Source organism: Eptesicus fuscus, chromosome 8 (assembly GCF_027574615.1).
Source record: "Eptesicus fuscus isolate TK198812 chromosome 8, DD_ASM_mEF_20220401, whole genome shotgun sequence".
Taxonomy (NCBI): Eukaryota; Metazoa; Chordata; class Mammalia; order Chiroptera; family Vespertilionidae; genus Eptesicus; species Eptesicus fuscus.
Window position 1 is genome coordinate 104,349,213 of NC_072480.1, and position 27,458 is coordinate 104,376,670.

The window sequence follows — 27,458 nt, forward strand, 5'->3', positions numbered from 1 at the left end:
CCATTGACAGGGGTGGGGAGGGGGGGGTTCTTGATTAAAAATTTGGTCTATATGGAGCAACAAAAATTTTCATAGAACTTTCCTTCCCGTTCTCCCGCTGTTCCCTAGCTTGTCGTGCATTCTTTCCAAAAATCGGGACTTTTTTAAAACGCCGCGGGACGCGGGACAAATTGTTGAAAATCGGGACTGTCCCGCCAAAAGCGGGACGTCAGGTCCGGACAGAGTGACCTGACAGCAAGGGGCGCCCTCCCTGGTGGACCCGCCCGGCGTGTGCTCCTGGCGGCGCCTGCGCAGAGCCTCGGGGCGGGGCTGCGCCTGCGCCTGCGCCCTGCGCGGGGTGGGCGGGGCCCCGCGGGCGGGCGGTTTGAAGGCAGACCGCGGAGCCCGTCCGGCCGGGTCAGGCGGCTTCCGCCCCGGGGTTCGCGAGTTGCGGAGTTGATTGACAGGGGCCCCCGCGAGGCGACCCCACTCGCGCCGGCGTCCCGAGCGGCCATTCCGCGCGCGGACGACAGGGCGGCGCTGGGGAGCGCGGGGACCCGAGGCGAGGCGCGCTCCGGGCGGTTACTCCGCGGCCCCCGCGGGCCTGAGCGGACGACGCCCTCCCGCGCCCCGCTCCCAGGTGGGCCCAGGTGCGGCGCCCAGAGCGTCGGAGTCGCCTTTGGGCGCAGAGGGGCTCGGCTCGGGCCTCACGGGCCGTCCGCCCTCCTAACGGACGAGAGGACAGAGCGAAGGCCTCGCGGAGCAGGACCCGGACCCGCGGGGACGCGAGAGGCGCGGCCGACTCAGCGCAGGAGACGCCCCGTCCCCAGCCCCCGGGGGTCCCCGCCTTCGCCCTCGGCCGCCGAGACACCCGGGGAGCGGACTTCCCGGGGCCGGAGGGGAGCGGCGCGCCCGCCTGGCGCATGCGTGGTCGGGCTCGGCGCGGTCGGCGGTGCGGCTCCCTCCGCCCCTCATGGCGGCCCCCGCGACCCCGCGGGGCTCGGTCCTGAAAGGTGAGGGCCGGTTCTCCTGGGGGCGGGCGGGCGGGCGGGCGGGGAGCTCCGGGCCCCCCGGAAGCCAGCCCGGCCCGCGTGGCGTGTGTGGGGCTGTCCCGGGTTCGGGACGTGTGGCGCCGCCTGGGCTGGCGGGGAGGCGGACCGCCCCCAGCCCCACGGGCACTGATATTCCGCTTCCCCGGCCCCCGCGCCGTGGCGTGGCCGGTGGCTTCAGGGGCGCGGGTGACTGACGCTGGGAAAAGCCGTCCGCGGCCACGTGAGCCCCTGTCATTCATGCCGACACCGCGGCCCGCCCTGGGGACCTGTGCCCGGGAGCGGCCCACGTGCGGAGTGACGCTGTCGTGTCGCCAGCAACTCGGCGTCACCTCACTTCGCAGGCGGGGAAACTGAGGCCGGAGCGTGCAAACCCCGCCTCACCCCGCCGCTGCCCCGCGCAGAGCCAGTCCGCGCCCCGTGATGGGAGCACGGAGCCTGCTCCTGACCCGGGAGGGCACCTGGGTGGAGCCCCAGGGGGATGGGAGCGGCGGGCGGTGTTGGGAGAAGGGGCGATGCGTGGTGGGTCCGCGCGGAGGGGCCTGGAGTGGTGTCCGGACCGTAGCGTGGGAAGAGAAGACAAGGCTCTCCCTAAACTCGGACTAGCTGTCCGCCGTCCCGCTTTCTCACGTGGGCATTTCTGTGACGTGACGTCCACCTGACGTCCCTTCTGCGTTGCTCACCTTGTTGAGAAGCCCCTGGAGCCGGGTCTGCACAATGGCCTGCCCCCGGCCCAGGTCTGCCAGTGCTGCCTGTTCTTGCAGGGCTGCAAGCTACCACTGTTCCTTACTTTTTTAAATGGTTTAGAAGGATGACAGATGAAAATTTCAAACTTCGTTGTTTGTAAAGTTTTATTGGAATACAGCTCTGCTCCTGAGTCTGAAACATTTACTGTCCAGTCCTTTCCAGAAAACAGACTCTGGCCCTGGAAAAGTTAAGCCTGGTTTGGGGATTTGGGGGGAGCATTGAGTGTTCATAATGTAAACGGTGTCATGTGTATGACTAAAGTTGTCCTTTGCTTGAAATTTTTTTTAAATATATTTTATTGATTTTTTACAGAGAGGAAGAGAGAGGGATAGAGAGTTAGAAACATCGATGAGAGAGAATCATCAATCAGCTGCCTCCTGCACACCCCCTACTGGGGATGTGCCCGCAACCAAGGTACATGCCCTTGACCGGAATCGAACCTGGGACCTTTCAGTCTGCAGGCCGACGCTCTGTCCACTGAGCCAAACCGGTTTCGGCCTTTGCTTGAAATTTTTAAGAACCATAATAGCACATATGCTATTTTGAATAGGCTTGTAATTGAAGAAATTAAAAAAAGATTAGTGTAAGTATAACAAGAGAGAAATGTATTGAAATACTTGGGCAAGGGATGATGGAATTTCAATATATTTCATGCTAACACCTTGTTTGTTTTCAGATGTAGTAGCTTATGTTGAAGTGTGGTCAGCCAATGGAACAGAAAATTATTCAAAGACATTTACAAACCAACTTGTGGAAATGGGGGCAAAGGTAAGAAATTCATCTCACCATTGTACATGTGAGTAACAAATTCACCTCACCATTGTACATGTGAGTAACATATTCACCTGACCATTGTACATGTGAGTAACAGATTCACCTCACCATTGTACATGTGAGTAACAGATTCACCTGACCATTGTACATGTGAGTAACAGATTCACCTCACCATTGTACATGTGAGTAACAGATTCACCTCACCATTGTACATGTGAGTAACAGATTCACCTCACCATTGTACATGTGAGTAACAGATTCACCTCACCATTGTACATGTGAGTAACAGATTCACCTCACCATTGTACATGTGAGTAACAGATTCACCTCACCATTGTACATGTGAGTAACAGATTCACCTCACCATTGTACATGTGAGTAACAGATTCACCTCACCATTGTACATGTGAGTAACAGATTCACCTCACCATTGTACATGTGAGTAACAGATTCACCTCACCATTGTACATGTGAGTAACAGATTCACCTCACCATTGTACATGTGAGTAACAGATTCACCTCACCATTGTACATGTGAGTAACAGATTCACCTCACCATTGTACATGTGAGTAACAGATTCACCTCACCATTGTACATGTGAGTAACAGATTCACCTCACCATTGTACATGTGAGTAACAGATTCACCTCACCATTGTACATGTGAGTAACAGATTCACCTCACCATTGTACATGTGAGTAACAGGTTCACCTCACCATTGTACATGTGAGTAACAGATTCACCTCACCATTGTACATGTGAGTAACAGATTCACCTCACCATTGTACATGTGAGTAACAAATTCACCTCACCATTGTACATGTGAGTAACAGATTCACCTCACCATTGTACATGTGAGTAACAGATTCACCTCACTATTGCTACATGTAACATTTATCTTTCCATTGCTACGTGTGAGTAACAAATTCACCTCACCATTGCTATATGTGAGTAACAAATTCACTTCACCATTGTACATGTAACATCTTTCCATTGCTACATGTGCATAACAAATTCATCTCACCATTGCTACATGTAACATTTATCATTCCATTGCTACATGTGAGTAACATATTCACCTCACCATTGTACATGTGAGTAACAAATTCACCTCACCATTGCTACATGTAACAGATTCACCTTACCATTGCTACATATGAGTAACAAATTCGCCTCACCATTGTACATGTGAGTAACAGATTCACCTCACCATTGTACATGTAACAAATTCACCTGACCATTGCTCCGTATGATAGACCTCTGGTACATAATTTGGGGAGTTATTAGAACATGAAGGGGAAAGAAGACAGTGGGAGAGTGACAGGAGAAAAAAGACCACAGTAAGAATTTGGCACAGTAGAATTTATGCAACAGTTGGTCTTGTGCTTATGAGGGAGGAGGACTCTAAGGTGAGAATACGGACCCTGCCATTGGTTACTTGGAGGTGTGATGCTGTTGGTCAAGTGGGGAATGCAGGGGAGGGAACAGGTGTTTAACGGGAAGGTTGTGAAGTTGGGACATTGGGAATATCCAACAGATTTTAGGTGTACCACACGGGAACTTGAGGTAGTCAAGGCTAGTGCATTTTGTACCAGCATTGAGCTCCTCATTTACTAAGAATTGTCCTTGGAATAAACTTGTGAGTTTTGTCGGGTGTGTTGTATGCATCTACTGAGATGATCATAATGATCTTTTATTTTGTTAATGTAGTGAATAATCATTGGTTTGTTTTTTTCATGTTAACCAACTTTGCAGTGCTGGAATACATTCAAGAGGTGGGGATGTTCAGGGGCAAAAGTAGGTTTACAGTTGTGGGTACGCGAAACAGTTTATTCTCGCATTGTTATTTGTTAATTCCTGTAGTTTTTCATGTGAATAACAGTAAACCGACTTTTGCCCGTCCAGTATTACCCTTTTTATAGGTTGGTACAGTTTGCTGTTTTGTTGCTTATTTTGCATCTCTCTCCATGAATGGCACTCGCTTATACTTACTTTATGAAATTGTGTGCAAATAGTAGTAATGTAATTTTTTTCCCTGCACTTTATCTACAGGTCTCAAAAACTTTTAACAAGCACGTAACTCATGTTGTGTTCAAAGACGGATACCCACGCACCTGGGACAAAGCCCGAGAGAGAGGCGTCAAGCTCGTCTCTGTGCTCTGGGTTGAAAAGTAAGTCCTTTCTTCCCTTGAGGAGCTAGTGTTGGGAAGCAGAGCAGTACATTTCGCATAGATCACAGAACCAGGTGGTGCTTGCTTGCCATCTGCCTCGCGCTGGACACGTCATTGGACACCCTCAAGCCTCAGTTTCCAAGTTGGAGGGAGGTTACAGCCTCCCCCCTCCCCCCCCCCCACCGCCCCCCAGAGGGGAAGGAGCACACAGCCCAGAGCTTGTGCTTTGAGGGCTCAGGAAACAATAAGGGAGCAGATGTCATGAAGTGATTGTATCAGCTGCTGCCTGGGTGGCCATAACAACCTTCCACCGACAGGAACAACAGACCTGTAATTCTCACTGTTCTGGGGGCTGGTGTTCGGGGTCAGGTTCTGGCAAGGCAGGTTTCTTCTGAGGCCTCTCTGCTTGGTCTGCAGATGGCTGTGCCTGAGTGTCTGTGTTCTAATCAATTCTTATAAAGACACTAGTGACCTGGTGCATGGATTCGTGCACATTGAAAGGAAATTAATTAGAAGGTGGCCAGCGGGACTGGGCGAGAAGGGCCGGACACGCCCTGGAGCTAACCTCCCACGGTCCCTCCCCAGCATCTGCGGAGTGAGCAGGGTCCCTCCTGCAGGTGGAGTCCCTTGGCCTGGCCTGCGGGGATCGGGCCAAAACCGGCTCTCCGACATCCCCCGAGGGGTCCCGGAGTGCTAGAGGGCACTCTGCCAAGTTGCTGTCGTACAGGGTGAGGAACGCAAACGCAAGTGTGCAGTAACCAGATTCGGGGCCGACAGTGCCCCAGCAACACATAACCCACGGCTGAAGGTGGAATCGTGCGGCCCCACGAGGAATCAGGCTCCCTCCTCTCTGATTTTGGGATGCATCACCGGAGAACCACCGCTGCCAAGTCACTGCAGCTCCTCTGTTGAGCTCCCTGGTGGTCAGTGCACATCATAGCTACCGGTCAGATGGACACTTAGCATATTAGCCTTTTATCTATATATAAAACCCTAATATGCAAATTAACTGAACGGCAGAACGACCTAATATGCAAATGGACTGAACAGTGAAATGAATGGTCGCTATGATGTAACTGACCACCAGGTTGCAGATGCTCAATACAGAAGCTGCCCCCAGGCCACAGGCCCTGACCAGCGGCAGCGGCGGGGTCAGGTGCGAGCAGGGGCCCCCCTTACCACTCCACCGGTCGCCCCACAGATAGGCCCTGATCACCAGCCAGGCCTAGAGACCCTACTGTGTACGAATTTCATGCACTGGGCCTCTAGTAAATATAGATTAGTCCCATTGGATTAGGGCCCACTCATATAACCTCATTTAACGTTAATTAGGTCTTAGAAAGCTCCTCTCCAAATACAGTCATGTTCTGAGGTTCTGGGGGTTAGGGCTTATGAATTTTCTGGGGCTCAGTTGAGCCCTGGATGGGAGTGTTGAGGGGAAGCGTGGGAGGAGATTGAGGTGGAAGCGGTCACGGGCATCCCATGCTGCAGGTTCTTGTGGGATATGAGGCAGAGGAGAAGGTGTGGGACCAGGGCCGGGGTAGGAGCAGGGAGGGGTGGAGGCACTGAGTGAGCCAGGCTGGAGGCGGGCGCGCACCAGCGGCAGCAAAGGAGGGATAGCTCCCTTGAGGATGGTGGTTGTAAGTTGAAGGTGAGGCCAGTGAAGCAGCCCACAGCTGGAAGGAGGCAGAGTGGATTAATCAGGGTGGGGTTTTGCCAGCAGCCTCCACCAAGGGAGTGGAGGGAAGTGCAAAGCAGTGATAATGAAGGACTGGCCAGCGCCAGGCTTGCCGAAGGGAGGGATGGTGGGGGCAGGTGTTTGATTAGCAGGTGGTAGGTCTTCGCTGGGTTGAGGGGTTGTCTTTTACTTCAAAGGATCTTCTAATTTTTTTTGCAGTTTATTTTACCCATTGGTTATTTAGGAGGTTCTTATTTAATTTCCACATATTTTGAGATTTCCAAACGTCATTCTATTTTGGATACCTCGCTTTATTCTGTTGTGGTCAGAGGATGTGTTTTGTATCATTTCAGTCTCCTTCAGGTAACCGAGACTTGTTCTGTGCCCTCACATTGGTCTCCCGGGAGAATATTGCATGTGCGCAGGAGAATGTGTGTTCTGTGGCTGTGGAAGGATGTTCTGTACGTACCTTTCTGACAGGTCAGAGTAGCTGGTTCATACTTTTTAAATGGCTATTGAAGTCTCCAAATGTCATTGTTAAATTGCTGATTTACAGTTCTGTAGATATAGCATTTCTTGAAAGAGATGACAACACATTTCCTTAGTTTTCCTTGTCTGACAGCGTCCTTATTCCGGGTTCATCTGTGAGTACAGTTTCCATGGACATGCAATGCCTGGTGGACAGGGGCTTGTATCCAGCAGGTCCAGGTGTCCCCACAGCCTGCTGTCTTCGGGGGCTCGGGAGGCGCCTGGTCACGCCATCCTTGCTTAGCTGGAGGTCACGTGCCTTTTCCTCTGGCTTCTCGGTCTTTCTTCGTAACTTGGGTTTTCAGAAGTTTCCCCGACGTGCTTTCCCGCTTGTCTTGTGTGGCTGTCGCAGGGTGTTGGAACGTATGAGCTACTCGGTTTTGGCCGTTTCTTCAAGCGGCTTTTCTGCCCCTTGACCCTCTCTCACTAGGACTCGGACAGAGCCCTTGGGTCTTCATTGAGCTGCTCAGCTCTGGGGGTGAAGGGTGCCCTGGAGAAGCAGCAGAGGTGGGTATGATGGTGGCCAGGGGTGGCCTGGGCCTCAGTGTGAGACCCTCCTGTGTCAGCAGCCTTTGACCTTTGATATCTCACAACTGTTCCTGAGGCCTGGCTTTCTTCATTATTTTTCAGTTTTTATTTCCTCGCCAAATCGATCTTCACGTTAACTGACTCTTCTCTCTCAACTCTGTTTTGTCGTTATGTCCATTTAGTACATTCTTTTGGGCAATATTAGTTGTAACAGTTCCATTGGTTTTACTTTTACTTTTGATTTTATTGATTTGAGAGAGGAAGGGCGAAATGGCGATCTGCCGTTCCCCTTATTCACACAAACTCCTTGGTTAATTTTGAATGTGCCCTGACTGGGGACCGCACCCCCGACCGTGGCGTGTCAGGACAACTCTAACCAACTGAGCTACCGGCCAAGGCCCACTTGGTCCCGCTTGGTTCTTTTCCACGTATGCGTGAGTTGCTTCTCCGCTGAGATGTTCTGTCTTTGCTCTCCCTGCCTTTCACTACAGGAGCATTTCCGTACAGAGTGTAATTGTAGCAGTTCTAAGTGCTGCTTCGGTGATTCCAGCACATCGAGGCTGGCATCTGCTGGTGCGTTTTCTCTGGAGACTGTCGCGTTTTCTTGGCTCCTCATGACGTAGCTGTGGGCTGAGTTTTGGACACTGCGCGTTATGGACTCTGGATTCCTGTATGCTGCCTCCTCACCCCGCTCCCCCCTGTTTGCTGCTCGGCTCCTTCTCCCTGCCACAGTGGAAGGGCTCCCTGCCCAGAAGTGCTCTCTGCCCCGTCTGTAGGAGGCCCCTGGGTCACTCTGGTCCCTTTTGGTGCTGTTAGAGCCTGCTCTGCTCTGTCTTGTCACCCACCTGTCCGGTCACCGTGGGCTGTGGTCTTTCTGTTCCCATGTAAAGTGCATCCACGTGTTTGTCCTGTTTGTGCTGTGCTTCCACGGAGGCCTCTGAGCACCTGGCTCATCGTAGGTGCCCAGGGATCACTGGTGGGCGTGGAGGCGCTGCCTGCATGACACGGCTTTCTGTGGGTTACGTCCAGGGGGGCTTCTGGGCTTCGGGGGCTCGCATGCTGTGTGCAGTGGATGCTGTCAGATTATCTCCTGGAGAAGTGCCTGTTCCCTGCTTTCCCAGCAGTGAAGGCGCCTGTCCACAGCCTTCTTCACACCACATCCTCACACCGCGTCCTCACACCGCATCCTCACACCACGTCCTCACACCGCACCCTCACACGGCGTCCATACACCGCATCGTCACACCGCATCCTCACACCACGTCCTCACACCGCACCCTCACACGGCGTCCATACACCGCATCGTCACACCGCATCCTCACACCGCACCCTCACACGGCGTCCATACACCGCATCCTCACACCGCATCCTCACACCACGTCCTCACACCGCACCCTCACACCACGCCCTCACACCGCATCCTCACACCACACCCTCACACCGCGCCCTCACACCGCGCCCTCACACCGCGCCCTCACACCATACCCTCACACCGCATCCTCACACCACACCCTCACACCACGCCCTCACACCGCATCCTCACACCGCATCCTCACACCACGCCCTCACACTGCATCCTCACACCATACCCTCACACCGCATCTTCACACCACACCCTCACACCACGCCCTCACACCGCATCCTCACACCGCATCCTCACACCACGTCCTCACACCGCGCCCTCACACGGCGTCCATACACCGCATCGTCACACCGCATCCTCACACCACACCCTCACACCGCACCCTCACACCACGCCCTCACAACACACCCTCACACCGCATCCTCACACCACGCCCTCACACCGCGCCCTCACACCGCACCCTCACACCGCATCCTCACACCGCGTCCTCACACCGCGCCCTCACACCGCGCCCTCACACCGCGCCCTCACACCGCATCCTCACACCATATCCTCACACCGCATCCTCACACCGCATCCTCACACCATATCCTCACACCGCGCCCTCACACCGCATCCTCACACCGCACCCTCACACCGCATCCTCACACCGCGTCCTCACACCGCGTCCTCTCGTCTTCCCCACTTTGTAGGTGAGAACATAAAGTCGGTGTCATGTGTCTCCTTAATTTTTAGTGCACTCGAACTTTCTTCACCAGAACTCAGAGGTGGCACCAAACGGACCTTTATTTCAGGTTCTGTGTCTGCTTTGTTAGGGGCTGTCGCTCCTGTTTTCCTCTGGAAACGTGAGCAGTACCTAGGAAGGGTCACTAGGTGTCGCTAGAATCCCATCGTGGGTTATTTCTGGGCGTTTCCTTTATAACAGACACCTGAGGTCTCGGGTTCAAGATTGTTCTTCACTGAAGTTTGCTGAGCCTGTTCCTGCGGTGAACAGCGGTGTGTTACAAGGACCGGTGCTTCTAGAACACCTGCAGCTAGACCGCTCTGCTGCAGCAAACGTTTGGTGTCACTGTGTTAGTTAAAAACAGGCAAGCAACACACAAACCATCTCCGGTTACCCATGAGGTCATCAGCCCCAAAGTCGGAGGCGTTCCCTGCCTCAGCACAGGTTTGTGGAGAAGACAGGCCTGGCGTCCACAGAATCGGGGTCAGCCAGGTGAAAGGTCACGATGCTGATCAGGTGATGTTCACTGGAGGGCGGGTGCCGGCCAGGCCCTGGGAGCCACAGCCTGTGGGGTGTGGACGCCGTGTGAGAACCCAGCTCTGGTGCCGCCTGCAGAGTGGGGGTCCTGCCACCCCCTGCTCGGCGGTGCCTCCCCTTCCGCAGCCCGGCTGTACGACAGGGTCTGAGAGAAACATACAGAACGGAGAACTGGCTCCGGAGGAAAGATACGCTTTCTGCCCTCCACTTCTTCGGGATCCTCTGGCTCTGACGCACTCTTTTACATCTGTTCACGTGGTGCATTTAATGGCACGTGCTCACTCCGGCTTGAGCTCCGTGCATGGTCATTCTGAAGCGTGCCGCACGTCTGAGATTATTGCCGAAGAGGGATGCTTCCGGGCGGTGCCGCCTCAGGAACACCCGGTGGAGGAGACTGGACAGTGGGAAGTGCACTGACTTGTACTTGGCAGGTCTGTGAAGGTGGCCGTGCGTGGGCGTCCTCCGTTACACTGACGTGCGCGTCTAGCATAGATGCTCACCGAGGGCTTGTCTCCTCGCGCAGGTGCAGGACGGCTGGGGCGCACGTCGACGAGGCCCTGTTCCCTGCGGCGAACACCCACGAACACCTGCCCTGCCTCGTTAAAAAAAAGGTAAGTGTCTGACCCCAGTGTGGACAGTTACTCATTTATTCGCTCTTTTACTTTCTTCCTGGAAAGGAAAGCTTTTAGCAGCGGAGTCAGGCGCTGCCTTCAGTGTCGCTGTTGATGCTATCGCTGTCGCAGCGTCCTTAGTGGGTGAGCGGTGATTTTGCCCTCTGGGTGCTTTGAGGGGATCTGTAAGAAACGGGGACTGTTGTCGGCCAAGAGAAAACCAAGTCGCCAGGAGGCCAGTGCAGTCCGGCGCCCTGTGGCCTCGGCCAAGGAGTGTGGGTCCAGAGTCAGATGCCTCCGTTCAGTGCGGCTGGAAACCTCCAGCTCCAGCCAGAGCCCGGGAAGCAGCGGGTATTCTGACAGGAGAGCTGTGCCGGGGGACGCCGCTCCCAGGCTTCGTAGGCCAGGTTTCCTGATTCTGTCACCGTGTGTATGTGTAGTTAGACTTTCCAGTTTTTACTGGCTGAAGGGGTTACTGTGATTTAAAGATAAGATTAAATAATGGTTTTTTCCTTTGGCAGTTAAAAAATAATTGCTGTTGTGTTTTACTACTATGTCGTGTTTGTCGTAATGAGAGTAGCAAAAATAAGAAGAAAGAGACTATTTTCATGGAAACTACGAATGCTGGGATACTGAAAATGCCTCAGAGGCAGAGCTCCTGGGACAGCCAGCCCTAGTTATGTATTGTTGTGTTTTTTAAATCCTCACCTGAGGATATGGTTATCGGCTTCTTAGAGAGTAAGGGAGAGGGAGAACCACAAACATTGATGTGAGAGAGAGACTCGTGGATTGCCTCAGCCCACACCTGGGTGTGTGCCCAACCGGAACTGAGCCTGGGCCCTTCGATGCACGGGATGACGCTCCAACCAACTGAGCCACGTGGCCAAGGCCCTTATATATTTTACAATCGTACAAACTCACATGTAGTGCAAAAATGCCTTCTTAGGGTTTTATTACTGTGATTAGAGATACCCAGAATGGACACGAGCAGGTCCCTTTCCTGGCCCGCACAAAGGCAGCACTGAGAGTTCATGTCTGTGTTCTTTTTCGCACAGCATAGATGTATGCAGCCCAAAGATTTTACTCCTAAAACACCAGAAAATGATAAGAGACTTCAAAAGAAATTTGAGAAAATGGCTAATGAGCTACAAAGGCAAAAAACAACATTAGGTAAGCAAAGAAATATGGCACCCTCTTTTGTGTCTGTGCGTGCACACCGAGGGGGCCTGCAGCGGCTGTAGCCCAGGAAGAGAAAACGGAATAGTCGCCTGCGACTTGATCGTGGCCATCGCAGGGCCATGCCGCTGAGCCCATCGATCCAGACAGCTTCTGTTCATCGAGCTGTAACTGGCGTCAAACAGGACGTCGGTTCCAGGTGGACGGCCTGGTGGATCGGTATCGGTACGCCTCGTGAACCTCCACCAGGAGTGCTTTGGAGATGCGCTCTCTTATCAAGTTTCAAATATTCCGTCCCCTACGCCTGCTGCCACCAACCTGTGCTCTGTATCAGGGAGTTCAGGGGTTGGTTGTTTTGTTTGTTTTGTTTTTTTAAGATTCCACATATTAGTGATTTCATACAGAATCTGTCTTACTTTGTCTGACTTACTTCCCTTAGCATAATGCCCCCAAGGTCCAATCCATGTTGTCTCAAATGGCAAAATTCCGTTCTGTTTTATGGCTGTGTAATACTCCATTGTATACATAAGTATCACATTTTCTTTATCCATTCATTCACTGATGGACATTTAGATTATTCCCATATCTTGACCATTATCAACAACACTGCATTTAACATGGGGTGCAGACAGCCTTCATTTTCTTTGGTTACCTCCCTGGATGTGACATTGCTGGGACATATGGCAGTTGTATTTTTAAATTTTTAAAAAACATTTTTACTGATTTCAGAGAGGAAGAGAGATAGAAATGTCAATAATGAGAGAGAATCATTGATCGGCTGCCTCCTGCACACCCCACATGGGTATCTAGCCTGCAACCCCAGCATGTGCCCTGATGGGGAATCCAACCGTGACCTCCTGGTTTATAGTTCGACGCTCAACCACTGAGCCATGCTGGCTGGGGACCTCTGCCCATTCATTTCACTAGATATATTCTTTTAATGATTTGGACAAATACTTTGTAATGTCATGAAACTCTGAAGTACTTTCTGTGTTTTGGGTATTTCTCTCTGCCTGGGTCACCTGTCCTCTGAATTCAGTGTTTCAGACTAATCTGCACATCATGGGCACAAACAAGTGATTTCGGTAACTGTGGCTTTTCCTTGTTTCAGATAACGATGTGCCTGTCCTCTTATTTGAGTCCGGCGGTGCCTTGATGTACAGCCCCACGGCGACGGCACACAGAGGTCGGCTCAGTGCCATGGAGCAGAGGCTGCAGGAGATGAAGGAGAAGCGGGCAAACCTGTCCCCAACCTGTAAGCGCTCACGTTGGGTGAAATGAACGCTGTCTGGGTAAATTGTGGTGGGAAGCGTTTGTGTGTTTTTTTTTCTTTATCTAGATATTTTAGTTAAAGTTACCCAATTCTAACAGATTTTAATCTATCTCAGGGTAGACTTTAAATTTTCTTCCAGAAATTCCTTATGCTTAATTAATATAAGGTGTCCCCCCAAAATGTATACACAGACATTTTTTAGTAGCTCGATTGATGTTTCTTTCTTTTCAGATTTAACCCATTGGAATTAATAATTATTCAAAGTTTGTATACATGTTTTTGGAACACCTGTATTTTAGGCATATATTGGGTGTATAGTTAGTATTCTCTAGGGTTAACAGAATGTGTAGGCTTTCTGCTGGCTGCATCTGAAAAAATAACAAAATTATATCTAATGTTTTGATTATGTTTCCAGCTTCCCAGATGATTGAAAAGTCTTATGATAACCCAGTTCACACCTCGTGTGAAGCATCTTTGAATATTTCACATGACACTTTATGTTCAGGTAAATCATTTCCTTTGATATTTTAGCTTTAAGAATATTATGTTTTCTCTTATTTGGAATTTTATTTGATGAGAAGACTAGTTAAAACTAGAATTCCTGAATTCACCCTGAAATTAGGAATTGTAATAAGCACATGACTTGTTTTTGGTTCCTGTCGTTTTTCTCTTAGGCATTTTCTTTCTTGGCACAGAATCAATTGCTTATTAAAAAAAGCAATTACATCCCTAACCGGTTTGGCTCAGTGGATAGAGCATCGGCCTTCGGACTCAAGGGTCCCAGGTTCGATTCCGGTCAAGGGCATGTACCTTGGTTGCAGGCACATACCCAGTGGGGAGTGTGCAGGAGGCAGCTGATCAATGTTTCTCTCTCATCGATGTTTCTAACTCTCTATCCCTCTCCCTTCCTCTCTGTAAAAAGTCAATAAAAATATTTTTTTTAAAAAAAGCAATTACAATCTCACGTGAACTAACCACTTGCAGTTCAAGTGTCCAGTACAGAGAACAGCAGGAGCTCCAGAAGGAGGCTCCGCAGCCTGTGCAGTGGGTGCAGGGAGCGTGTGATTGCGTGGGTCACACCACACCTACCTGGCATCACCAACAGGCTAGGGGGGCTCCTGACCTGAGGACAGTGCTGGGAAGGTGTCGCTGTGAGAGACCTCATGTGCCCGTGGGGATCAAGACCTTCCTTAAAGTGACTCTTCTGTTTTCCAGAGGACTCCTTGGCTGGCGACCTGCAGTCACCTTTTGACGATCCTTGTGGAGACTCGGGGCATGGGGACCAGGAGAGGAGATTGGGAGGACCTGCCGATGACACTGTAAGCCACGTGTGTGCTTCGTCACCGGCATTAGAAACGAGCAGCGTTCGCTCACCAGCGTCTCCCAGGTACCTCGGCCGGCTAGCGCCTCCGACGTCTGAGCACCATCGTGCGGAGGAGGACGCGGGTTGGCAGAGGGACCCTGCAGGCGCGGCGGCCACCCCTGACCAGCAGCCGTCAGTAACTAAAGGCCACCATCTGGGACACGCACCCAGGAGCTCCTCAGCAAAGAGAAAGCGCCCGTCGGAGCACACCCACTCGCCCCCAGAGGGGCGACTGAAGAAGCCCAAGTGCGGTCGGAAGTCTGCCGTGCGGCTGTTCCCCTCTCCCGGGGGTCAGGCCCCTGCCAGCCCTGCCTTGGCGACTCCTGCCGGGGACATGTCCTCCTATGAGGATTACTTCTCACCTGACAACCTCCGGGAGAGGAGCATGGAGACTCTCCTTCCAGGGCTGCAGTCACCTCCCGGCCCCGCCCACCCCCCCTGCAGAGCCGGGCTTTCCAGGTGGGAGCGAGCCAGCATCCTGGGCATGTCCGACTTCTCCTGCCTGGGCAAGGGCCCCAGCGCAGTGCCCGCTACCAGTGCCACTGCCCAGCCCAGCCCCGGGCTTCGTGCACCTGCAGGCGGGGGGTCCTACGAACCTTCCCTGAGGAACACACCTGCTGCCGAGGACGCTCCGGGGCGCAGCCCCCCTGAGGATGCTCAGAGGGGAGATGGGGGCTCTGAGGGACGCCACGGGGCCGTCACCCCTGGCGGTAAGGAAAACGGGGACTCGGCGGACGTGAGGCGCCTGCGGGAAGAGGACACCACCTCTGGACGGTTGAGTTCCCCTGAAGGTGAATCTCAGTGAGGAGCTAGGTTTTGTAGGTGATGGGATGTGGAGGATCCAGAGGAGAACGGGAAGGTGTAGCCAGAGGGTGTAGAGGGGACGACTCCACGTGTCTGTCACAGGAATATGTCATGGTGTACCCATCTTGACATTTATCAGAACTTTTTCATAATTAAAAATATCTTTTTTCTTTTTAATGTTAGAGAATGTGGGCTTGATACTTTGCAATGGTAAATTCTTTAGGGATCCTGGCTCGCCTCATGTGGAATGTCTAGGTCCCACCTGCTGCTATGGACCTGTTTCTCTCACCCTTACCTTCTCGGGTGGAGAGAGAGCCCCCCTCAGAGGCAGGAGGGGCGCTTTCCTGTGTCGGCAGCTGCTGTGCAGGCCACTCAGGTTGTGATCGCAGTTCCCAGCGGTGAGGCTGTCGCCTCAGAGGGAAGGAAGTGCTGCCGGCCCGATTCTGTCAGGAAAGGGAAGGGGTGAAAGTGCGTGGACTTACGTGATCAGTGTTTGTTCGGAGAAGCTTTGGGCATTGTTTGCAATAAAGAAATAGGTAATGTGTTCCTTGGTCAGAAGTTCATTGCACCAGGCCTTGTTGACTTGTATTTATTTTGCTTTAAATAGGTTACATATCACTCAAGCAGATTATTCCACTCTGTAACTTAGTGTGGCCATGTTAGCGAACTCGGGCATGGTAGCAACTACAGCAAAGCGCAGAATCAGAACACACTGCGCTTTCTAACTGAGCAGAACTGGGTGTCAGCCATCAGAGTGCGAGACCTTGAAATCCCACTGTCATGACCAACGGCTGGCTGCTTGTTTCACTAAGACCAAGTGCATTCTTCACCCTTTCCTATTCCTCAGATGCTGCTAACCACCCTTTCCAAGATGGAAAGTTTTGGGGTTAAAATAATCGTAGATGTATTGTATATCTTTTCCTTGGAGATAAATGAACTCCCCAAAATCTTCTCACAAAAAGGATTTTGTATGTTTTTAATTTAATTTTTATGTCTTAGTGTTCTGAAAATATATAAAATTTGATAAGAAAGTGTATTTTATATTCCATTACGCTTAGTGTATGTTTGCAATATTTATTTTAAATGGTGTGGACTGTAAAGCGAGTTTAGAACACCAGGGGCATAGACTAGTTTTGGTGGTTAAGGATATTCTTGGCTGTGTCCTATGTATTTGTGTGTGTGTGTCCTGTGTATTTTAGAGCTTCGAGTGCTATTTGTGACACGCACATAAAAACACATACATGCACATGTGGGGAGCTGGTGTCGGGGTGCTGCGTGCCCTGGACCCCGTGGTGTCAGGTGGAGGGTGGTCCTTGGGGGCAGGCACAGCCTGCCCAGGACTCGCCCAGTGCCCACGCCCTGTGAGGTCGGTTAGCGCAGGCCTCTAGGGACTTCCGGTCCCAGCCACCACCAGGTGTGGGCTGCCACTCAGCAGGTGCAGGCAGGGCCCTGGCGTGACGCGGAGCCCTTCAGGGCCTAGGAGGCGGCGCATTGTCTGGTCTGAGTCTGAGCCTGGCTCTGTAGTGATGGAATCAAGACCTGCTGGTGTTTCAGTGGTCCTTCATCCGCCCTGGTGTCACCTCCCCTGGGAGTGGGGACGGGGTGAGGTCAGAAAGGCCGCGGGGGCCAGGCCTCAGGGCCTCCTGTCCTGAGAGGCCGCGGGGCTCGCTGTGGTTTTGCAGTGCGATGAGCGGCCAAAAGCCCTTGGACATGGCATGACCACCTGCGCCAGGCGGGGTCTCCCCCCGCTCGAGGCCGTGGCTGGGATGAAGGAGGCTGGGAGGAAGCTGAATAATACGAGTGAGTGTGAAGGCTCGCTGAGGAGACGGGGCCAGCATGGGGTTGGCTGCGTCCCCAAAGGCATCGATCGGGATGAGGGCTCGTAGGTGCTCAGGACCTGGCATTTTTAGGGCTCGAGTTGCAAAGAACTAGTTTTAATTCAAGAAAACATTTAGCCCTCGTTCTGCACTCGTGCTCACTCGGCTGGAGCCTGCCTGTGGAAGAGGAGGTGACACTTTCTGTCAGACCCCCAAGCATTGGATCCGGCGTGAGAGCGCCCTGTGTCACTTGAAATATCTCACTCAGTCAGTCCCTCTCGTGCTGCGTGATTTGGTTTCGATGGTGCTTACGTGGTTTCTGCCTCGTATTGACTTGTCTGTCTGCGTTGTCCGCTGTTTTGTGCTCCCAGGCTGGGGCCGTGCTCTGCATCGTTGTCTCCACAGCGAGCGGCGTTTATGGGTAAGTGCGTCACCGGCCGCGTGGGCCAGCTGAGCAGCCGCAGTCTGGGCTGGGGCGGAAGTGACTGCCGGACCCTGGAGGCCAGGCAGGTGGTGGTGGTGTGAGGCCTCAGGACAGCAGCTGGTTCAGAGAGTGGGCAGCCATTCAGAGAGGACGAGTGAGAACAAGGAGACACACAAAGCCACGTGTCACCGGATGGGGGTCTTTCTTTTCTTTTCATCCTCACCCGAGGACATTGTTTCCACTGATTTTTTTTTTTTTTTTCGAGACAATGGAGGGAGAGAGAGAAGCATTGATGAGAGAGACACAGCAATTGGTTGCCTCCCTACTGGCAGGGGCTTGAACCTGCAACCCAGGTGTGTGCCCTTGACCGGACTCGACCCGCAGCCCCTGGGGCTGACGCTCTAACCACAGCCAAACCGGCCAGGGCTCCATGGTGTCGTCTTAGGGTGTGTCCTCACGGCTGACGCTGGTATCGGTGGAGGTGCGGAGGGAGTTTGCGGGTTGGTAGCTGAGGGCGGAGGGGGCTGTCTCCAGCCACTCGCACTCACCCAGGGCCGAGAGCTGTGTCCTCGGGAGGGCGGGCTTTGCTCGTCCTGTAAAACAGAACTGGGGTTGGAGTCGTGGGGAGATGGGGGGTCTGTCCCCACGGGCAGGTGGACGCCTGGGCCGGTGGAGCTGCACATTGTTGCCCAGAGGCGAGTCGGGGGATTGCGTGGCACGTTGGGCGGCGTGAAGGGACGGTCCGGAGCGGACCTCAGCGCAGGAGAGGCTGCGCTGCTGTTTGCAGGCTCTGCCTCCGGGACCCGCACGCAGCTGCCTGGGCCTTCGCTGCACGGAAGGTGCTAACTGACCTCCAGGCCCCTGGGTTGCAGATGTCAAGCCTGGACCGGTGAGGCAGGACGTCCCGGAAGGCGCCCGGGAAGGCTGCGAGGACCTCGCCAGACCTGCGGCTGCGAAGAAGAGAGGGAGAGGCCCCAAGGTTGGTGTGTGATGGCCCGCTAGCTAGCTGTCCCCATGCCGGCTCACCGGGCTGAGGCGGGGGCCCGCCGTCCACCTGTGTGAGGCGGGGCCCTGTGAGCCCTGGGACTGGTCCCCTCGGGGCGGAGACTGCTGGTGAGACAGGCCCTGTGGCTCCTGGCCGGTGCGGCTCTTGCTTGTAGAGATGCCGATGGCCGTCTCGAGCCGAGAGTGTCAGCGATGCCAGAAATTGTTCTATAATCGGAACGAACGTTCAGGGGTAGGCGGTGAGGAGCCCACACATCCTTCAGTGAAGGGTCAGGCTCGCCCTCCCGCCGTGGGCGTGTCCAGGCCCTCTGCCGGGTGCCCAGGCCTTTCTGCTCTCGGCAGGCGGCTCCCGCAGGCAGGGACAGTGGCGGGAGGAGCTTGGCATTGTGTGCACATTGAAGGCCTTTTGCTCGCTCTGCTGCTTTCTCTTTTGGCAGCGAAGTGGTTTAGTCAGGGTGTGTACATGGGTTAGACGTGATGCTACTGCACGCTCGGTGGGCTTAGTGAAGCACAGACGAAGCTTACGTGGGCTGGGAGACCGACATGCGTGACTTGCTTTATTGTGGCACGCCTCGCTGTGTCTGGTGCGGAGCCCACAGTGCCTCCACGGCCTGCCTTTGTGTATCTGTTAGTGAAACAAAACAAAAACTGGTCGAGAGGAAAGGCAACTTCAGAAAACCAGGTCGTCAGCCCAGTCCTAAGGCCCCTGGATGGGCCTCTGGGAGCCAATCAAAGTGGGGAAGGCAGGGAGGGAGGAGGCGGGGAGCTGCCGCGGGGTGTGCGTCTCTGGCCATGACGTCTGCTTCTGCCCCTTGAGCCTGGGCCTTGTCCGTGGGAGACCTTCAAAGGTGGCTTTTAGAAGATGCATTACAGCTCACCACAGGAAATGGACGTGTGTTAACGGCTCTGTTGAGCTCACTCACTCATGATGGACCACAAAGCTGGTCTGTCTGTCCAGAGGAGCAGCCGTGAGCCCACGCACAGTGGCCGGGGCCTGTCGCTGCCGGGGGGCGGGCATCTGGAGGGGACCTGGGTTTTCCCTGCCACCTCACGTCTGGGTTGGTGTGGGTTGGTGTGGGGGTACTGCCTCCCTCTCTGTCTCGTAGGCTCTTTGTTTTCAGGAAGACGAAGTTATTTTCCTTTGATATTTGCTGAAATGTTTATTTTTAAGCGATGTAACTTTAAAAAAACACATGTTAATGTTTATTTATGTGGGAAATGTTTTTACATTTTTGACTTTTTTTCTCCCTTCTCTTTTGAACCCTCCAGCCAGTGAGAACGTTGGTCATGACAAGCATGCCCGCTGAGTAAGTACTCACTGTTCCGATGGCTTCTCCTCAGCCTAGGGTTTTGGCCTTTGCTTCCTGCATGTCCTGTGAGCTGGGCTTCTGCAGCCACAGGTCTGGACTGTCTCTCAGTTGTGCTCTATCATTAACATCCGAGTTAGAAAATCCCTAGACACTTCAAAGGTGGTTAAAGACTGTGTGTGCCCTGGCCGTGGCTCTGTGATTGGAGCATCAGCCGGGCCTGGCAGGTCGCCTGGTGCAGGGCACATAAGTAGGTTGCGGTTCACTCCCTGGCCAGTAGGGGCGCTGGTGGCAGGCAGCCAGTCCGTGTGTCTCTCCCTGTCCTTCCACTCCCTCTGAAAAATCAATGGAAAATAGCGTGGGTGAGGATTGAAAAACTAAAAGACCGAGCAGGTCCGCTCTGAAGCTGGGTGCAGAGTCGGGAGAGGGCTTGCGCCTGTTGCTCTCCCTGTTGCTCAGCTGGCGCGTGTGTGAGCACCCAGCCCAGGACTCGCACCTGCTCAGCAGGGGAGCTTCGCGCCCATTTCCCTGAAGCTCTGGGCAGGCTCTGGCAGGGGCTCCCTTCGTGCTTGGAGCAGCGTCCACATGTGTCCTGGAGGGTGCAGAACCGCTGGACAGCACGCACTTCCAACGGAAATGCGGCACCACCTTTGTGACAGATCTGGAATTCCTGTTCACAGGGACACGTGTTTCTTCACATCAGCCATAGGTTTTGAGGTTTTGAGATTCTCATTGAAACCACAGGCCCTCCTGGGAGTGGGGGGTCTGTGCTGGGCCCCGTGTTCCCACTGAGGCCCTCCTGGGAGTGAAAATCCGGCTGCAGTAGGCGTGCGAGTTCCACGCATTTGCAGGACCAGGTCCCTTCCTGCCGTACTGCCACTGAGAGAGGCAGGCCCACCCTCCTGCTGCTGGTGAGCGCACTCCCAGGCTGCACACTCCCTGGCTGCGTTCCCACCCATCTAGGACCTGGCGACGCCATCGCAGCCGGGCCTGCACTCAGCCCTTCACAGTGACCCTCGAGTGAGAGCTGACGTCCCGTCTCCCCCGGATTCCTAGTTGTGGGCTGCAAGGAGACTGAGACGTGGCCAGCGCAGCTGAAATCGGTGCAGCAGCGCAGCTGTCCTTTCCTCTGCGATCGGCTGTGTCGCCTGATGCTCCTGCGCAGGAGACCTTGACGGTGCTGTTTTCCTCTTTGACAGAAAGCAGAGCATCGTCACCCGGGTCGTGGCCAAACTGAAAGGCTTCTCGTTGGCCCGAGAAGTGTGTGAGAGCACCACCCATGTGCTGGCCGGGCAGGCGCTGCGCACCCTCAACGTGCTGCTGGGCCTGGCGCGCGGCTGCTGGATCCTCTCCTATGAGTGGGTGAGTCTGCTGAGCCGTGTTCCCAACTGAGACCCTCCTGGGAGTGGGGGGTCTGTGCTGTGCCCCGTGTTCCCACTAAGACCCTCCTGGGAGTGGGGGAATCTGTGCTGGGCCCCATGTTCCCACTGAGGCTCTTCTGGGAGTGGGGGGGTCTGTGCTGAGCCCGTGTTCCCACTGAGGCCCTCCTGGGAGTGGGGGGGGTCTGTGCTGAGCCCGTGTTCCCACTGAGGCCCTCCTGGGAGTGGGGGGGGTCTGTGCTGAGCCCGTGTTCCCACTGAGGCCCTCCTGAGTGGGAGTGTGGCTGAGCCCGTGTTCCCACTGAGGCCCTCCTGGGAGTGGGAGTGTGGCTGAGCCCGTGTTCCCACTGAGGCCCTCCTGGGAGTGGGGGGTCTGTGCTGGGCCCCGTGTTCCCACTGAGGCCCTCCTGGGAGTGTGGGGTGTGGCTGAGCCACAGTTTCTGACCCTGACGGTGCTCCAGTGGGCTGGGTCACCGGAAATGTGGGCAGGAGAGCCGTGCCCTGCACACCTTGTTTGTTGCACACCTTCCTGCAGCCATGGCTGCATCTCGGGGGGGAGGGGAGCGGGGAGGATGGGCACGGGGAGGACCCTAAGCTGCAGGAAGAAGCCCGAATGGAGCCGAAGCGAAGGGAGACTCCCTGTGCATGTTCTCACAGTTACATGCATTTTCCCGCGTCTGAGCGAGAAGTCATGTGACCTACATCGGGGGTGGTTTCAAAAGCCCCAAGAATTGGCTGATGGTTTTTGCAGATGGCTTCACTTAGGGTGAGCCACGTACAGGTGTCCCCTTAGACATGTTCCGTCTTACACACATCACGTAGGGTGAGCCACGTACAGGTGTCCCCTTAGATATGTTCCGTCTTACACACATCACGTAGGGTGAGCCACGTACAGGTGTCCCCTTAGACATGTTCTGTCTTACACACATCTGTCTGTAACATAACTTGCCCTCATTTCTGTGAATTAAAGGCCATTTATTTTTTTAAATCATTGTTTTCATTATTCGTAGAAGTTGAAATTGTCTGTTGCCATTTCTGCTTTTACTTGCTCCTCACCCCGGTCACTCCGAAGCCTGCGGTCGGTCGGGCGAGTGGTGATGTCCGTTCCTTGCGTTGCTCTTGCATCTGCTAAGTGTCCACCCGGCCCCTCCCCTGCGACATCTCCTGGTAGCCCTGTGCTCGCTCGGGGCTGTCGGTGCGCCCTCTGCAGAGCCGCTGTGGCCTCGCTCTGCCCTGCGGTAGCTCTGGGCCGGCTCTCGGGCCTGGGAAGCAGAAGACATCAGAGCTTAGAGTCACGAGTGGGAGGGAAATGGCCTGGAACACTCTGTCCACATCGGTGGTGGTTGGTGGTCACTGTGCCTGATCAGATGTCAGGACTGACCCCCACGGACGGGCGTGAGATGGCACCTGTAAGTCGGCTTCTATGAGTGATGCCCTGTTCTCTCTCCCGGTCACGACGTGTCCTCCTCAGTTGGTGGCTCCTCCCCTCACGTCCCAAAGGAAGAAGTCCTGCATCTATGGAGATGGCTCTGTGCCAGCCTGGGCACCTCTGCGCCCCCCAGGGTGCGGCCTGGGCCTCCCACAAACCCTCTGCAGAAGCGGAGCAGAAGCCAGGTGCAAGGTTCGCCTGCCTGTGGGGTTCGCTGCTGAGTGAGGAAGGTGGGGCGGGGTAAAGCATGTGGCTAATAGCTGCGGGTGCCCCACCGGGTCCCCAGGGTCTGCTGGAGGAAGCCCCGGCCACTCAGGCCTGAGGGAGTGACAGCTCCACAGCGTTGGAGGGAGAAGAGCTGCCGCCTGCACAGTGGGGGAGCTCGCCGCAGCCTGGTGACGCCGAGTGGCCCCGGAGGCCGTTTCTCAGGGCCAAGGTGGCAGCGTCCTCCACACCCTTGGGGAGCCCCCCTCTGTGCGGAGGACAGGCTTTCTCTGTGGTCCCCCCTTTTTCTGGGTCCCCAGTGCAGTTGAGGATTCTTAAAATATTCTTGGCGAGCAGGGTGAGCTTGCCTCCAAGACAAACACGGCCGAGAATGTTTTTATTTCAGGGCTGTGTGGTGGTCTCTGGAAATTTCTCGTAGCGTTCTAGCTGTTCTTCCCAGTTAGACGTTTGTATGCGGCCACGTGGTCTGTCAAATACTATGGTGATTTTACAACAAAAGCCACGTATTTGTTTTCCTTTGGGGAAGCACGCTGGCAGCCACTCCCCGCTGGCGGCCCAGAGCCCTGGGTCTCCCGCTTCGGGCTGGTGGCCGGAGGTAGAGAGAGAGGACCGGCGGGCGCAGCGTTTCCGTGGGCAGCCGGCGGGCGCGGCACAGCGGGAAGGAGGAGCCGGCCGGACCACAGGCCCCTTAGGTTGAGACACCACGTTCCGTCGTGTTGTGCTCAGGCATGGGCTCCGTGGACCCTTCGCTCCTGGGCTCCTCGCCGTCCCTGGCTGGGAGTCTCCCGCGTGCTCTGCTGGCCTCCGGGGGAGAGTGACCCGCCTCTCCTGCCCCCTGGGGTGGAGTCCGTGCCTGGGAGATGGAGCTGGGGCGGGCGTGTCAGCCTGTGTTGGGTAGGAGAGGGGGTCTGAGCTCGGTGAGTCCGGTGGGTGCGTGCCGAGTCTGTCAGTCGGTGCAGGCCTTTCCTCGGTAGGATGGGGGCCACTCTGACATCGCCGCCGACCCTTCCCGCTGTCCTGGGGCGTCATGCGGCCATCTAACCTGGGCTGTGCTGCTCTCACGAGCAGGTACTGGAAAGGCCCAAGCTCTGAGGAGCTGGAGCTGAGCCTGGGGCGCGGGAGGAGGTGGGGGTCCCGCCCTGGCTGCTGTCAGTGAGAGTAGCTCAAGGCAGAGCCGCCTGCCTGTGCTCACCTGGCCAGGGCCCAGGGGACCGGAGCCAGCACTCACCTGGGAGAGGAAACAAATGACTGAACATACTTGGCAATCTCGGAACCAGAGACCGGGAGGCTGGAACAGGCTGCAATCTCAGAGCGATGGTGGGATCAACCAGAGGACTGGTATGGGCGTAGGCATAACCCGTGGACACAGACAGCTGTGGGGTGGGGGCCGGGTGGGGGTGAGGTGGGCTAGAAGAGGTCAATGGGGGAAAGAGGGGACATCGGTAATACTTCAACAATAAAGCTCTTTAAAAAGAGTTTTAGAATTGCTTCTGGCCTCTGAGCTAGAAATGCCCCATGCAAGCACCGTGCATCACCATAAACTACAGCCGTGTCCTTTACACGTGTGTTCCTTGTGAGAGCTCAGGACAGTCAGGTGACCTGGTGCTCATGTGAGAAAAGCGCTCGGGTAGCTCAGGTTCATGGGAAGAAGGGCAGGAACCCGAGTTGCTCCCAGCGCCTGACACTGGGCGATGTCGCTGCGAATAATTCTGCTTGTTTCGTGAAGGGATGCCCCTGCTGTTTGTCTCGGTTGCATTGGAATGAGCATGTTTATTTTTGTTTTCATTTTGATAAGGGACATAGGAGCCTGTGCTATTTATAAAGACGCTTGGCCTTCGCATGTAACTGCTGGAGAGAGGCTGGGTCACCCTGCTCCGTGCTCAGTGAGACGTAAGACGTGGCTGCCAGGGCGCCGCGAGGCTCGCCAACCCCAGAATAGCCCGTTTCAGCATCGCTGTGCGTTGCTGTCGCCATCGGCCGTGTCCGCGTGCGGCTTCCTCGCTCCTCCATCTGAGGTTTAGTGTCTGTCTGCTCACATCTCTCAAAAAGGGAAAGGGTTCCTAGCTATTTATTTTTAGGACTTTTTTGCTTATCTTCTCTGTCGTGGTCACATAGGTCGTGTGGAGGCCCTGGTTTAGTGCCACTTTGGGGCCAGCTGCGTGGTGCTTTCTGAGCCTTAAAGACACACGAGCCCCGGACTTTTTAAAGTGCAGGTCCTGATTCTGTAGGGCTGGGCCCAGCTTCTTGCTTTGCTGCCAGCTCACAGGTGACGCAGGCGGCTGGTCCAGGACCGCGCTGCCCAGGGCGGTGCTGGGGGCAGCGAGCGGGTGGGGGACAGGCTGCTCCCGACCACGTTCGTGGTCCTCACTTAGAAAGTTCCTGGGCTCGGAGCTGCCCTGTCAGGAGGCCAGTGCATGCCCAGTGGGCACAGTCGACCTGGGGACCCGGGGCGTGAATTCGTTCCAGCTGGGGTGTTGCTGGGGGTTCAGTCACTGGCTCGCAGTGCTTGGAAATGGGGAGTTTTGAACTTGAATTCAGCATTTCCTCAGTTCCGAGCCCCTGTTCTCCCAGGCACCCCCTTCCCGAGGTAGCCTGGGTCATCCTCTCCCCGGGCCCTAATATCAGTGTCTTCGTTCCGTGACTGCACGCAGCGTGCGTGGGTCTGAACGGTGAACAGGTGGGAGAGTGACTGTTAATGCCCACCTTGTCCGGGCCAGTGAGGCCGTTAGACCCTCTGAGCTGCTTCCGTATCCCAGTAAGCTGCTCAGGCAGCTCTCAGTAAGTGTTCGTGAACCTTAGAGAGGCCTGGGGTGCCTGGACACGGAAGCACTGCTCAGGGAGAGGAGCAGGGTGGGCACGTGTGACGTGTCCAATGGGTGAGTCCGGGGGGTGCGCAGTGGACACCGGGCATGCTCCCAGGGAGTGAGAAGCCCTGAAGCTGGGCGAGGCAGTGGCTGCAAAGCCTGGGAGTCCGCTGAAGGCCCTTTCAGATGGTTCATTGTGTAGCGTGAGCTGCTCTCCATTACAGGCTCACAGACGGAAAGCGGCCTCTTGGAGGCAGCATTGCATCTGCTGCATAGGTTTGTGTTTTTAAAGAAACTCGATAGAATTACAGGAAGTATTCCTTGGTGTTCTGAGATGGTTGGAAATACGAGGAATGGCTTATTTTGGAACCCAGGTTATTGCCTTGAAAACCTCGCCGGGCCAAGTATGTCTTCTCAGAAGTCTAGATCTCCTCTGATTTTGGCCCCAGTGTCCAGGACATAAGCGCTCCGCTATTTATTATTAAAAATTATACTATTGACAGCCCGGTCTTTGCTCCCCAAGTTCAACCCACGTAGAACTTCTGTGCATGGCGATTCATTGACCACAGGGATGCTTTCGTTCTCACAGGGACTTGTGAGGTTTTCTGGCTTGTCTTTTGTCACAAGCTGTGAAGCGGTAGAGGTTGGTTTGACCCAGTGGCGTGAGTTCTGGGTTCTCAGCTCACTACACTGTCTGGTTGTGGGAGCGACACATACCCTCCCTCTAGAAGAAAATAAAGGCCGTGTACACAGTAGCAAATTCTCTTAAGGGTGCTTGTTTGAGAATATCAGTTACCTTCACAGCTGAGACAAAGACTCTGTGAAGTCTGATGAGAAAAATCCTGTAATTTTGGTGTTAGCTTAAAATAGCAACAAAAAAACAAACAAAAAAAAAAAGGCGATTATTGTTTGAGTTCTTTTGTAGAAAAGAAAAGCTTGGCAAATGCAAATGTTTGTCCTTACACCTGCCTGCTGGAGGGGGAAGGTGGCAGGGCTGGCAGGTGAAGACGGCCCGGTCGGTCACTCCTGGTGGTGGAAGTGGGGTGTAAAGCAGACTTGTGAACTACTGGAATTAACGGGATCCCCATGGGTTAAACCTGTGGCACAGGTGCTAAGTGTCAGGTTTGGTTTTAATTAACCAGCTGGTGTTTTGTACAGTATAAATTCTTCTTATGCCAACAACATTGTTGGCGTATTCTCTCCAGCGGCCCGCTTTTCTTTTTTCTTCTTTTAAATTTTTTTTGTTGATTTCAGAGAAGAAGGGAAAGGAAGAGAGAGAGACAGAAACATCAATGATGAGAGAGAATCATTGATTGGCTGCCTCCACACTGGGGATCGAGCCCACAACCCAGGCACGTGCCCTGACCAGGAATCAAACCCTGACCTCCTGGTTCATAGGTCAACGCTCAACCACTGGGCCATGCTGGCCGGGCTGGGCCCCCTTTTCTTTACCTGCTGTGTTCTCCCAAGTGTTCCTAGAACTGTTAGAAATAAGGCGAGCCCCCCAAGTCCTGGTGGAACACAAAACATACTCGGGAGCCAGGCAGCAGGCAAACATCTTTAGTTCTACGTAGAAGGGGGCGCACACATGGTCTGGAAGCATGCGCACACCAAGCAGGTGGTCTGCTTGGGACTTATCATCCCTGATGCACGTGACCTGCCCCTTGCTCTTCATTGGAGCTCAGGCGCAGTCTTTCGCGATTGGCTAATTCCAAGGGAGGAGTTGGCCTTTGCTGTTTCAAAATGGCGGCCCCCATGGGAGC

At 54.5% G+C, this 27,458-nt stretch overlaps 1 protein-coding gene across 1 annotated transcript in view; it reads left to right on the top strand.

The window, feature by feature from the left end:
• The first annotated feature begins 905 nt into the window (after nt 1-905).
• The window catches only part of MCPH1 (microcephalin 1), a 107,214-nt gene continuing 80,661 nt past the window's right edge, over nt 906-27,458 (top strand). The window contains exons 1-11 of the mRNA XM_054720198.1: nt 906-992; nt 2,452-2,543; nt 4,602-4,720; nt 10,602-10,689; nt 11,745-11,859; nt 12,977-13,120; nt 13,554-13,643; nt 14,354-15,292; nt 18,419-18,525; nt 19,821-19,858; nt 21,058-21,220. Of these exons, the coding sequence (XP_054576173.1) occupies nt 953-992; nt 2,452-2,543; nt 4,602-4,720; nt 10,602-10,689; nt 11,745-11,859; nt 12,977-13,120; nt 13,554-13,643; nt 14,354-15,292; nt 18,419-18,525; nt 19,821-19,858; nt 21,058-21,220 (1,935 nt within the window). The 5' untranslated portion in view covers nt 906-952. The remainder of the gene's footprint in view (nt 993-2,451; nt 2,544-4,601; nt 4,721-10,601; nt 10,690-11,744; nt 11,860-12,976; nt 13,121-13,553; nt 13,644-14,353; nt 15,293-18,418; nt 18,526-19,820; nt 19,859-21,057; nt 21,221-27,458) is intronic.